Consider the following 14,271-nt stretch of genomic DNA (forward strand, 5'->3'; position numbering starts at 1 on the left):
CTACAAAAAAATATTTTTTGTTTGCTTCTGGGAACTTCAGAGCAGCTCTTAAGTGTTTTACACTGATTTCATATATTAAATTGGAATTAAACCAGCACATCAGGTGTTCGAAATACACATCATTGACATTTTGACACTTTTGAATATCAATATATCAACACGATATCTGAAGTTTGGACTCTCTCTGTCCCACCAAAATTGTTTTGATGTGTTTATTCTGAAAACAAACCAGAAGACGATACCAGAGACACGTTAAAGTGCAGTGGTGTGAAAAACTATTTGCCCCCTTCCTGATTTCTTATTCTTTTGCATGTTTGTCACACAAAATGTTTCTGACCATCAAACACATTTAACCATTAGTCAAATATAACACAAGTAAACACAAAATGCAGTTTTTAAATGATGGTTTTTATTATTTAGGGAGAAAAAATCCAAACCTACATGGCCCTGTGTGAAAAAGTAATTGCCCCCTGAACCTAATAACTGGTTGGGCCACCCTTAGCAGCAATAACTGCAATCAAGCGTTTGCGATAACTTGCAATGAGTCTTTTACAGCGCTCTGGATGAATTTTGGCCCACTCATCTTTGCAGAATTGTTGTAATTCAGCTTTATTTGAGGGTTTTCTAGCATGAACCGCCTTTTTAAGGTCATGCAGGTCATAGCATCTCAATTGGATTCAGGTCAGGACTTTGACTAGGCCACTCCAAAGTCTTCATTTTGTTTTTCTTCAGCCATTCAGAGGTGGATTTGCTGGTGTGTTTTGGGATTTTTTGGTAGACAGTAGAATTCATGGTTCCATCTATCACAGCAAGCCTTCCAGGTCCTGAAGCAGCAAAACAACCCCAGACCATCACACTACCACCACTATATTTTACTGTTGGTATGATGTTCTTTTTCTGAAATGCTGTGTTCCTTTTACGCCTGATGTAACGGGACATTTGCCTTCCAAAAAGTTCAACTTTTGTCTCATCAGTCCACAAGGTATTTTCCCAAAAGTCTTGGCAATCATTGAGATGTTTCTTAGCAAGACGAGCCCTAATGTTCTTTTTGCTTAACAGTGGTTTGCGTCTTGGAAATCTGCCATGCAGGCCGTTTTTGCCCAGTCTCTTTCTTATGGTGGAGTCGTGAACACTGACCTTAATTGAGGCAAGTGAGGCCTGCAGTTCTTTAGACCTTGTCCTGGGGTCTTTTGTGACCTCTCAGATGAGTCTCTCTGCTCTTGGGGTAATTTTGGTCGGCCGGCCACTCCTGGGAAGGTTCACCACTGTTCCATGTTTTTGCCATTTGTGGATAATGGCTCTCACTGTGGTTCGCTGGAGTCCCAAAGCTTTAGAAATGGCTTTATAACCTTTACCAGACTGATAGATCTCAATGACTTCTGTTCTCATTTGTTCCTGAATTTCTTTGGATCTTGGCATGATGTCTAGCTTTTGAGGTGCTTTTGGTCTACTTCTTTGTGTCAGGCAGCTCCTATTGAAGTGATTTCTTGATTGAAACAGGTGTGGCAGTAATCAGGAAATTGAACTCAGGTGTGATACACCACAGTTAGGTGATTTTTGAACAAGGGGGCAATTACTTTTTCACACAGGGCCATGTGTAGGTTTGGATTTTTTTTCTCCCTAAATAATAAAAACCATCATTTAAAAACTGCATTTTGTGTTTACTTGTGTTATATTTGACTAATGGTTAAATGTGTTTGATGATCAGAAACATTTTGTGTGACAAACATGCAAAAGAATAAGAAATCAGGAAGGGGGCAAATAGTTTTTCACACCACTGTATATTTCTGTCAACTTACCTCAAAATAAAAGTGAGAAATGTTGCACTTGTACTGCACATCCATCTCTCTTTTCAAGAACCAACAGTAGTCACCCATCATGCTCGGAGTGAATTTTCCATGATATCGGTTTTCCATCACCTTTGTATCTTGATGAAATCTTTCCCCATGCTCATCTCTGACATCCATAGCGTGTCATTATGTGAAAACGGCAACGTCAGTTTGGGGGGGGCGGGGGTAGGGTAGTATCGTGAACGCGACTGAGAGAATGAAACAGAATTAAAAAAAAAATAAAAAAAAAACAAAGCTAACCTTTACAAGTATCATAAATTACACCAGCTGTTACAGACTGAAATCAAATGTATGTTTTTATTCTAAAATAGTAAGAATACAAGCAGCTCACTTCTCAAAACGGACTCGTCGGGGATCGAACCCATGAAGTTTAGATTACCAGTCAGCAGCTGATACCGTTAAGCCACCGAAGCAGTCGTAGTACATGTGTGTCGATGTCGCACCCTAACGCGGGTTCTTTTCCTGCAGTTATATTTTTGAATAAAAGCGCACTTGTTCTGTTATATTTGTACCTTTTGTCAAAGTGTTTCTTTGATATTTGGACTTCAGGCTTCACACATTATACACGTCATGTCTACATTTTGTCAATTATAACTAAAACATGATAAAGTTTATTTTTTAGTGATGTGTTTACATAGATCACTGTAGGACACGGAACACACTTGAAATGCATTTGTTCCAAATAACGATATAGTATTTATAAAAGGTGGCATTTTGCTTGACTTCTCACTCTATACAACTCTAAGCAACTGACACGCAGGTAAACAGACTTGAGCTGAGAAAACTGTGTGGGGTGGTGAATGTGATAGCAGACTGCTTGCTGTTTGCTGCTTATCAACACATTTAAAGGACAAAAGACGCTGACGGAGAGGTGAGAAGAGATTTAAGGTGGGATGAATCTACAAGTTTTTTCGTAGGCTCTGGTAATTCTAGTGTTAATAAGATACAACGAAGGGGGAAAACTGCACAGAGAAAGGGGAAAATAGGATGAAATCAACAAAAGAGAGTTAAGCATTTAAATCTAGAGCAAAAGCAGAAATATTTCTGAATTATAAATGTCAAAATCATGTTGCTGTGCTTTTCTAAATGTAGAATAAGAGAAAAAAAAAATACCAGCAACTTAAATGTGATCGTTGTTATCACTGAATATGAATCTGGTTTGAACAAACACCTGCAGCCACAGGGGTCCCCAGGACCGAGTTTGGCAAGCACTGCTTTAGAACATTCTAGATGAGAACAGGCCATTCAGCCCAACAAAGCTCACCAGTCCTGTCCATATAATTCTTCCAAAATAACCTCAAGTCTAATAATGTTTAAGTATGGCTATCTGTTACTCATTTAGTCTTCTGCAACAAGACCTTAACAAAGGCTTCTTTTGGTCTCCTTAACACTTAATAAGCATCAGCTGGTCGGTTATTCATCTCTATGCATTATGGAGGGCACCTCTTTAAGCTCTCTAGGATAATAATTTCTGCCCACTATGCATTCAAGTCCCTTTCCCCATATTATTACGTGAACTTCCTGTGTACTGTTGTAACTTTGACACATGGTTATAATTTTTTGGTTCCATATTTTTCAATCACAGTTTTGAAGCAAATTCTAGTGGAGTTTTGATTGTGGGGCAGCACGGTGGCGCAGTGGGTAGTGCTGCTGCCTCACAGTTAGGAGACCCAGGTTCGTTTCCCGGATCCACCCTGCGTGGAGTTTGAATGTTCTCCCTGTATCTGTATGGGTTTCCTCCCACAGTCCAAAGACATGCAGGTTAGGTGCATTGGTGGTCCTAAATTATCCCTAGTGTGTGCTTGGGGTGTGTGTGTGTGTGTGTGTGTGTGTGTGTGCGCGTGCGCGCCCTGTGGTGGGCTGACACCCTTCCCAGGTCTTGTTTCCTGCCTTGCACCCTCTGTTGGCTGGGATTGGCTTCAGCAGACCCCCGTCACCCTGTAGTTAGGATATAGCAAGTTGGATAATGAATGGAGGGATGGATGTGGATTGCAAATTATGTAAGCATTTTACCCATTGCTTTGAACTTGTTTTAATGTGTTTTACTTTCAATGCTGCTGTAATTCCACACTTAAAAATCATTTTTACCACTGGGCTGTTAGTCCGCAAACTTCCATACAGTCATCTGATGGTCATCACTCTCACCCTGTTGCTTATTCATTCACATGCATTGCTACTGAGTGTGAAAATGTAATTTTTTTGAATTACAGTACATGTGCTGCATTATGTCATTTCACCCTGTATTGCATTGCCACTGTGGGTTCAATCTTGTGCACCAATACAAGTAGAGTCAATTGCATTTTGCTCTACTGCATGGCATGGGTGCTCAACTCTGATCCTGGAGGGCCACATTGGCTACAAGTTTTCATTCTGTCCATTTTCTTAATTAGTGACCAGTTTTTGCTGCTAGTTAAATGCATTTAATTGATTTGCTATTTAAGACTGAGACCCTTTAAATCAGTGAGGAGCACCGTCGGTGGTCCCGGTGTGCCACAGTGGCAGCAGGTTTTTCTTCTAGCCCAGTTACTTCATGAGAAGTCCTATATTGCTGATGAAGCACTTATTACTCAAGTGACATGTTCTTGCTTCATTTTAGTGGTCTCACTTGTTAAGATTTTTCGCCCCTACTTGCTCATTTCAGTCTTAAACAGCTGCATTCAGTGTCTTTATTGGCTCCTAATTATCAATAAGATGCAAATGACAAAGGAGTCAGCAGTTCTCCATTTGACTTGTTTCCTTTTACTCCTGTGTTGATTCATCGTGTACTATTTAGTTTAATTAAATACTCGGGTGAAACTGATAAGAAAGTGAAGAACTGAAAATTACTCATCCGCTGTACGCTTCAGTTAATTTGGATAATATCATTAGAATGACCAGACATTGCAGAGTTATAACACTAACAAGTGTAAGGGACACAGAGCAGCCCAACTCGGCCAGGACACCCAGGATGTGGAAGGTTTGAGGGAGGGCATTTGGTTTAAGACACTGCCTCTCCTTAAACATTAAATGGCAGCTTCCCTGGATTACAGAGGTGCCCCAGATTCCCCCAGAGCACCATGGGACTTGGAATTCTGTATCTCAGCCCGGGGGTGCTGTGAATGCACCGGAGGACACAAGGTATCCGCCTGACCCGGACGTGCTGGCAGGCCATGTGGGTGGAAGAGCACAAGCACTTCCGGGTTGGATATTATATAATGGGCTACCTTAAATCCAGTCGATGAGCCAGAGTCGGGTGGAAGGTGGACAGAGTTTGCTGGGAGGTGTGGAGGAGAGAGAAAAAAAAATAACTGTGGGCAGTGTTGTTGATTTACTGGTGGCTGTGGTGGTGGAGAGCACTGTGAAGAGTTCTTGGTGCTTTTAACTTGTGTCCCCCATGTCTGTCTGTTGAGGTTTGAGGAGCGACAGTGCCCTCTGGTGTTCGCACAAGTCATGATATTAAATGACACCTACTGTCACCAACTGGATTGTTTTCTAATTAAGCAACTGGGATGGAACAAAAAGCTGCAGCCGTCCAGGACTGATGTTGATCACCCTCACAGTAACTAGAACTGAACGATATTTAACCCTAAAGCACAAAATAGGCCTAAAAACTCAACGTAGGCCTGGGCCGGAAAGTCTCACACAGATCTGGAACCTGCGCCTATGACAAAGCCCAGGCCTATAAATTCCATTGTGAGAGGGGACGTGTTCCTGCCTTGTGCCTGGGGTAGACCAGCACCCCCATCCTGGGTTTGAGAATAATGTATGAATGTTTTTCTTCTTTTCAAATACATCATGTCATTCGCTTCAGTGTTCATAGTTTGGTAGAGTCACCTTGTCATGTTTTATTTTTCAGGTAATTGAAAAACGGTACTTCACCAGAGATGGAAACCAGGTTAGTTTTGCTTATAGGGATATTGGGGGGTCTTCGCTCGCCAACCTCGCCGTTGTGAATAGGGGAACTGAATGCACCCCAAGGAGATGCGGCCGTTCCACTGAAACCCCTCTTAAACGGTGATACAATGGGAAACAAATACAGTTTTTTTTTTTTACCTCCTCTTTGCTCGATCAGTTGCTGGCTTCCTGCTGCTACAGTGCCACGTGATCTGCATCTCATGCGATGCTTCAAACATTTAAAAGCCTGTACAGCAGCTGTCCTTTCTGTCTCACTGCCTTGTCTCTCTTCTCCCCCAGACATCCTCAAACACTATTCGATCTCTTTTCGCTGTTCCGTTATTTCACCGAGTAATATTTTCCGTTTGTTTGCACTAATGCGATCTTTACTCTCATTTCAAATTTCCCCACTTTCATTATCTCTAACCTGCTGTGCATGTGTATTGCTCCAACATTTTTGAATTCTTTATGACGTTCTACTTTGTCTTTTTCCGGCCCCGGGTGTGGTTAAATCTCTTGGCATAAAAAATTTTTTAGAACTGAGAGAGTGCAGGAAGTGTGTCTGCCAAAAGCATTCCAACAACTGAGAGGTTAGATGACCACGGTCAAGAGCGTGACTTGCAAAAGTCACAGTCTCACAGGACTTGCTTCCAAAGGTTGTAAGTAGGACGTGACTTGACCGTCTCGCGGGACGTGAAAGTGTCTCTCTTTAAAAGGTCATGTCCCGTCCCAAGATTTTTTTTCATAATAGAGAGATGCATGAGAGTTTTGCTTTCAAACCCTGTGGCAGGCATGAAGTACTGAAGAGCCTCTTACTACTCGCCTGCCACATAGATAGATATGAAAGGCACTATATGATAGTTGGATGCTTTATTAATCCCAAGGGGAAATTCACATGTTCCAGCAGCAGCATACTGATAAAAAACAATATTAAATTAAAGAGTGATAACAATGCAGATTTAAAAAGACAATAACTTTGTTTAATGTTAACGTTTACCCCCCCCCCGAGTCACATAGTGTGGGGTCTCCTCGGTCTGTCAGTGGAGCAGGACGGTGACAGCAGTCTGTCACTGAAGCTGCTCCTCTGTCTGGAGATGATCCTGTTCAGTGGATTCTCCATGATTGACAGGAGTCTGCTCAGCGCCCGTCGCTCTGCCACGGATGTCAAACTGTCCAGCTCGGTGCCTACAATAGAGCCTGCCTTCCTCACCAGTTTGTCCCTCTTCTTCATGCTGCCTCCCCAGCACACCACCGCGTAGAAGAGGGCGCTCACCACAACCGTCTGATAGAACCTCTGTAGCATCTTATTGCAGATGTTAAATGACGCCAGCCTTCTAATGAAGTATAGTCGGCTCTGTCCTCTCTTACACAGATCATCAGTATTGGCAGTCCAGTCCAGTTTGTCATCCAGCTGCACTCCCAGGTATTTATAGGTCTGCACCTTCTGCACACATCGTTTGTGGTCACTCATAACCATAATCACACACCCTCATGACCCTGTCAGGAGTCAGATGAGTATAAATGTAGCCATCAATAAATCAAGGAACTTCTCACCATTGTTGCAGTCTTTGTTCAGTCTTGTAATGGCAGTGAAAGATTTTCTCCAGCAGACTTTTTTTTTCCATGCCACTTAATCCGTACGCACTGTGGGGGTGCTAAAACCAATTTCCAGACTGACACAGAATGCTGATACCTCATACTGTGCTCTTTTGCTTGAGCACACTGGAGAGGAAACCAAAAGGTAAAGCTGTGTATGTTTGTGGCGTCAAGAAAATTAAATTTACATCCATCTACTTTTAGATCCTGAATGGGATTAAAATGGGTTTAACTGTGTATTTTGAGATACCTGAAAATTAACTTGACATCTTAAAATGCTTTTCCGGTAGCACAAAATGGTCAGGGGTTTCATTTATAAAACTTTGCGTGGATACGATGGTGGAAATACGGGGACGCCAAAAAACAACAAAATGCATATGCCAAGACAAAAAAAATATCATATTTAAAAAAATAGCATTTGCAAAGTTCTATGCAGTTTACCCTTCTAAATCACAATCGTCTTGCACATCTGCGTATGTGAACACACCTCGAGCCCCGCCCGTTTCCACCCTGAAACAACCATATATGGACTATGCTAATGACCCTCATACATATGCAATCAGGATGCAGCAGACCAGCCTCTCATCCGACACATCCAGCCATCTCCAATTGCACTTAAGGAGTTCTGTGATAAGCTCTGAACTGCATTGTAACGCCTCTTCTCTGCACTCCGGGGGGCCATTGAAAGGCATCTGAGCAGGTAGGCACGATCACCTGGCATATGTAATGACATAATTGCTGTTACAATGAAAAGTATAAGCCATAGATAGATACTTTATTAATCCCAAGGGGAAATTCCCATACTCCATCAGCAGCATACTGATAAGAACAATATTAAATTAAAGTGTGATAACAATGCAGGTATAACAGACAATAACTTTGTATAATGTTAACGTTTACCCCCAGGGTGGAACTGAAGAGTCGCATAGTGTGGGGGAGGAATGATCTCCTCGGTCTGTGTGGTGTTATGGGTCCACAGCTCGCTCAGCAAAGGCCATTTATTTAAATAAATAATCTCCGCGCTCGCGGCGGCTTAGTGAGGGGGCGTAGTGGCCATAGCAAATCACTGGGCGATCTGTGGTGTGGCCGCTTCTCACCTAGTGCACAGGTGAGGGACTGCCCACATCCGTGATTGTTCCTGTGGCTAATGTGCTGCAGCTGCTATGGCCCCTCTCAATATAAAAAGCGCGAGTCGATTAGGAAAGGAGATCAGAAAAAAAAACGAAACAAGAAGGAAACGCAGGAAGCAGTGAGGAGAGAGAGAGAGTCATGGAGCGTGTGGGCGAACGAGCGCTCGCGGGCAGCTGCAAGGAAGCCTGGGTGTTAGGCCAACACCTGGGAGAAGTAGTGGTTGTTGTCTCTCCCGCAGAATTTGTTGCAGGAAGTACGGGAGTGACTGGGAGACGGGTGGCTCCGCATGGGGCCGCGGGAGTCAGGATTTGGGATGTGGTGTCCTCCACGTGAGATCATTGGCCGTGAGAGGAATTCCCAAGTCGCTGTCAGGTGGAGCCGACCAGAGCCAAGGATCGGAAAGGCGACTGACAGTAGCAGGAGGAGTAGGCAGAAGGACAGCTGCATTGAGAGTGTCTCGCCTGTTGCAGGGCCCGTATGGGAGAAGCAGGTGAGACGCTAAGAGAAAAGAAGCACCGGGTTTGTCATTTGTTTTTAAAGACTGCTACCTGATGAACGTTTTAAAGGATTGTTTTTTTTTTTTGTGTATTTTTAACCTCCACATTTCTCTTATTAGATTATTTATTTAATGAAGACATTTGAATGCACAGCACTTTACTTTGAACACTGCTTTGATTGTCTTGTAATAAAAGCACTTTTGCACGTTTTACATCATCCCCTTGCTTTGTTGTTGCCTCACTGTCTAGCTCACCTCGGTAGCATTATCGACGGTGTTGGGTTCAAGGGCACCCGAGCAGCGGATGGGAGCATGGAGCAGAACCCACATCGTCACAGTCCGTCAGCGGAGCAGAACGGTGACCGCAGTCTGTCTCTGAAGCTGCTCCTCTGTCTGGAGATGATCCTGTTCAGTGGATTCTCCATGACTGGCAGGAGTCTGCTCAGTGCCCGTTGCTCTGCCACGGATGTTAAACTGTCCAGCTCTGTGCCTACAGTAGAGCCTGCTTTCCTCACCAGTTTGTCCAGGCGTGAGGCGTCCTTCTTCTTCATGCTGCCTTCCCAGCACACCACTGCATAGAAGAGGGCGCTCACCACAACCGTCTGATAGAACATCTGCAGCGTCTTATTACAGATATGAACGATCCCGGACATTCTTCGTAAATAGTAGGATGTATCCCAATAACAATAGAGAGCATTTCACAAACCCAAGGTTGCTTTACATACAGAGTAAAAAAAAAATGTACACAGAAGACAAAAGTTCGTAGAAGAGGGAAGTTTTCAGTTGAGATTTAAAGGTGGAGAAAGAGGAGCAAACTTGGAGAGACTGAGGAAGAGGGGCCATAACACTGAAGGACCTGCGAGGAGTATAAGGTGCTAGGAGCTGAGTGAGATAGAGGGGGGCTTTGAAGGGGAGAAGCAGAATTTGGAATTTAATCCTTGATGGAACTGGTAACCAGTGAAACTGGGAGAGAAAAGGGGAGATGTGAGCAAAACACTGGGTGTGGCTGTGGAGTTCTAAATGTACTGTAGCTTCTGTATAGATTTTGCAGGGAGGCTGATGAAGAGGGAATTACAGTGATTGGTAATCAATACGAGACATTATGAAACAATGTCCTTCATTAAAGGACAGAAATGGATGGAGGCAGGCAATGTGACGGAGATGATAGGATTACATTTGGAAAGGGACCTCCTGAGTTAAGCGATGAATCAACAGGAGCAGGTGTGACAAGTGGACCATCAACAGAAACAGAGAAGTTGGAGTTTTGGCCGAGCAGTAACACTTCAGTTTTATTGACATTAAGTTTGAGAAAGTCAGTGAGTGTGCTGGGGAGTCATGTGTACTAAGATACAACTGTGTGTCGATGTCCACAGCCTGGTCATTCTAGCCCCCCAATCATTCCCTGTCTCTCTCACCCCTTCAGCGCCTATCAGCTCATGTGTGGTGAGCACGCTGGTGCGAAAATGGCTGCCATCACATCACCTAGGTTGATGCTACACATTAGTGGTAGTTAAAGCCGCTCTTCACTCACTGATGCATTTTGAATGGTGAGGAAGACACACACACACACACACACATATATATAATAATGGGTCACTGCTTTTTGCAGATGATGTTGTCCTGTTTGCTTCATCAGGCCGTGATCTTCAGCTCTCTCTGGAGCGGTTCGCAGCTGAGTGTGAAGCGGCTGGGATGAGAATCAGCACCTCCAAATCCGAGAGCATGGTCCTCAGCCGGAAAAGGGTGGAGTGCCCTCTCAGGGTTGGGGGAGAGATCCTGCCCCAAGTGGAGGAGTTCAAGTTTCTCAGGGTCTTGTTCACGAGTGAGGGAAGAATGGAGCGTGAGATCGACAGGCGGATCGGTGCGGCGTCCTCAGTGATGCGGGCTCTGCATCGGTCTGTCGTGGTGAAAAAGAGCTGAGCCGTAAGGCAAAGCTCTCAATTTCCCAGTCGATCTACGCTCCTACCCTCACCTATGGTCATGAGCTATGGGTAGTGACCGAAAGAACGAGATCGCGAATACAAGCGGCTGAAATGAGTTTCCTCCGCAGGGGGTCTGGGCTTTCCCTTAAAGATAGGGTGAGAAGCTCAGAGTAGAGAAGAGGAGTCAGATGAGGTGGCTCGGGCATCTGATCAGGATGCCTCCCTGGTGAGGTGTTCTGGGCACGTCCAACTGGGAGGAGACCCCGGGGAAGACCCAGGACACACTGGAGGGACTATGTCTCCCGGCTGGCCTGGGAACGCCTTGGGATTCTCCCAGAAGAGCTGGAGGAAGTGGCCGGGGAGAGGGAAGTCTGGGCCTCTCTGCTTAAGCTGCTGCCCCCGCATCCCGACCTCGGATAAGCGGAAGAGAATGGATGGATGGATGAATATATAATAATATATATATATTCCACCACGTTAACATTATACAAGTTATGGTCTGTTTTACCAGCATTGTTATCACTCTTTAATTAACTGGGGGGCTTTGCCCCCTTCTCGCTTCGCTCACCAACTCTCGTGTTTGGTTTTCCGGATACACACTTGTAAGATTTTTTTTTTTTTTTTGCTTCGAAATGTTGCTGTTTCATTAGTTTCACTTTCGTTTCAGAACTTCTGTAAAAACAATATTTGGAATCTTTTGTGTCCCAATATGCTGAATCTTTTAAATGAGGTCAGTGAGACGTGTGTTTAATGACTTTTGTACTATAATGTAGGAAAGGTTTCTCTGCTTGGAATTTCAGCACAGACAAAACGATCTTCATCATCAGCAGTTTTTTTTTTTTTGCGAAGTAACCAATAAATACATGCGAGTTAAACCCCATTTTTGAAATTCTCTGACTTAAACTCGTTTCCTTTTGTTTGCGTCAGTGCAGTCTGTGCTATCTTTTTTTTTTTTGATACTGTAGAGACTGACATACTAAAGTGTCACAAAAGTTCTACTTTAACAATCGCCGACTGCGTAACCCCAAACACAACTTTCTAGCCCCCTCTCCAACCTTTCCTCCCACGGGTCTCGCCTCCCCTTTACTGCACCAATCAATAGCCCGCTATCAGACTGCCGTGGCGTACTCTGCCCTCCCTGGAACGGACCTAACATTCACTTAAAACAAAGAAGGCTTCATCTTGCCTGGGATGCTGAAATACTTTCGACTGTAACTGCTTTCATATTCTGTGCATACGTATCTCTTTTCTCCGCCCTGCTCTTTCTTCTTGGCTGAGAGCACAGGCTCTGTGTGTGCCACGTGACTTTACATGACTGAATGTTTTGTTGGGCTGTCCGAGCTCTTAACTGAACTCCAGTCCTGGAGGGCCGCAGTGGCTGCAGGTTTTCATTCTCACCATCTTCTTAATTAGTGACCAGTTTTTGATGCTAATTAACTTCTTTAGCCTCAACTTTAATTAGCTTGACTCCGGCCACTTAGTTGTTTTTTCCTTAATTAGCAGCCGGACAGTAATGAGACATAAAACAAGCAGGACCTGACCAGCTCACCTGTACCATCAAACAAAATCTGAAACTAAAGATGAAGGTCTCAGTAAGGTTGAGCCCTCAGGTTACCAAAACATTTTAGGAGTTCTTAGAAAAAAACTGAATATCAACAGTTCTGGAAATGGCAAAAAGAGAGCAACAACAAGCCATGGAGTTGAATAACGGGCTTAATTAACAGCAAGAATCAGCTTCTCATTAACGAACTGCTTGGAGTTTGAAGCCCTGATTTAGCTGGTCATCTGTTGGCTCGTTTGATGTCTCGTTTCTGTTTGTCATTTAATACTTAAGACTTAATCCTTAAAAACAGGGCTATTAAAATAAAAGGAAAAGAAGTTAATTAGCAGTGAAAACTGGGCACTGATTAGGAAAAAGGGTTAGAAAGAAAACCTGCAGCCACTGCGGCCCTCCAGGCCTGAAGTTGGACACCCGTAGTTTAGCTCTTTAAACCACAGCGCCCTGGCCTTGTTGGACTGTCTGTTATGTTGGTTGAGGTGCAGGCCGTTGCTCGTTCTGTTAGAATTGTGCAGCGCTGTAATGAAGTGGCGTCTTCTCGCCCCGGCTTTGGTTTTAAAGCTGAAGTTGCCAGCCTCTATTCTCTGTTTGATTTGTGTTGCCGTTTCAGGGGACGTGCCCAGGGGCAGCGATAGACCCTTGGACCCCTGTAAAGGTGTTCTTGTTGCCAGCCTTGGCCAATGTGCTTGATTTGAGTTGTCTGCTTCAGATATTAGTGATGAGTGACTGTCATGGGGTACATGCAAGTCAAGGCTAACATTTTAGGCATTTCCAGGATTAACTTGGAAGTGAAGGTGCCTTTTACACCCCAAGACGGGCAGTTGTAGTCTATTTTTTAATAACACTTTCATCTAACGTAATGCATGTGAAGTAAGACCTCCTTGGTTATTTTGATCCTTTTGCCTTGAAGTAACTTGTGTTCATATGATGTTTCCATTGCAGATGCCCGGATTTTCAGACAGAAAGCGTTTTGGAGCAGGAAACTTCAAAAGTCTACATTATGACTAAAGACTGCGATGGATGTTCTGAAGAGGGCTGGACGCTGGCAGTTTCCATTTTCATAAAACATTTGCACTATATTTCTAATAGAGTCCATGTAGGACCTCACAGGTAAAGAAGTGTAACGTGTGTGTCGTCATGCTGTCGTTATCTGTTTCTCGGATATCTCGAGCTGTGTTCCCGTCCTTACCTTCGACAGGCCTCACTTTTGAACAAACTTGTGAACTTTTACTTCTTAAAACGATTAACTACTTGAATGAAAATATATAAGATATTTGCAAATAAAATTTTTATTTATGTTTGCGTCTTTGTATGTCTTGTTCAGAATGCATTTTTTTTCCAAGGATTTTGTTTAATTTACTGTTCAGTCATCTTTAAAACTGGTGAAAATACAAATTTATTGATTGATTGATTGATTGAGCAACCTTCCCATTATGATTGAGTACGAGTCTGTCCTTTGATAGGCTGACTTTGTCTGTGGTTGGCTTCTGCTTTGCACGTTACGAAGTTTTTCTTTACACAAAGAATGACAGACATTTGGAATAAGCGACCAAGTAGTGTGGTGGACAGGAGGACTTTAGGGGCTTTCAAAACTCGACTTGATGTTATTTTAGAAGAATTAACTGGACAGGAATGTTGAGCTTTGGTGGGCTGAATGGCCTGTCGTCCTCCTCTAAGTTGTTCAAATGTTCTGTTTATCTGTCTATCTATTATATAGCGCCTTTCACATCTATCTATTATATAGCGCCTTTCACATCTATCTATTATATAGTGCCTTTCACTCTATATATCTATTATATAGTGCCTTTCATATCTGTCTATTATATAGTGCCTTTCACATCTATT

At 43.5% G+C, this 14,271-nt stretch overlaps 1 protein-coding gene across 1 annotated transcript in view; it reads left to right on the top strand.

Moving 5' to 3' along the window:
- Positions 1-13,738, top strand: part of rabl3 (RAB, member of RAS oncogene family-like 3) — a 46,261-nt gene extending 32,523 nt beyond the window's left edge. The window contains exons 7-8 of the mRNA XM_039745957.1: positions 5,686-5,724; positions 13,369-13,738. Of these exons, the coding sequence (XP_039601891.1) occupies positions 5,686-5,724; positions 13,369-13,434 (105 nt within the window). The 3' untranslated portion in view covers positions 13,435-13,738. The remainder of the gene's footprint in view (positions 1-5,685; positions 5,725-13,368) is intronic.
- The last annotated feature ends 533 nt before the right edge of the window (positions 13,739-14,271 follow it).

The sequence above is a fragment of the Polypterus senegalus genome, chromosome 2 (assembly GCF_016835505.1).
Source record: "Polypterus senegalus isolate Bchr_013 chromosome 2, ASM1683550v1, whole genome shotgun sequence".
NCBI classification, from domain to species: Eukaryota; Metazoa; Chordata; class Cladistia; order Polypteriformes; family Polypteridae; genus Polypterus; species Polypterus senegalus.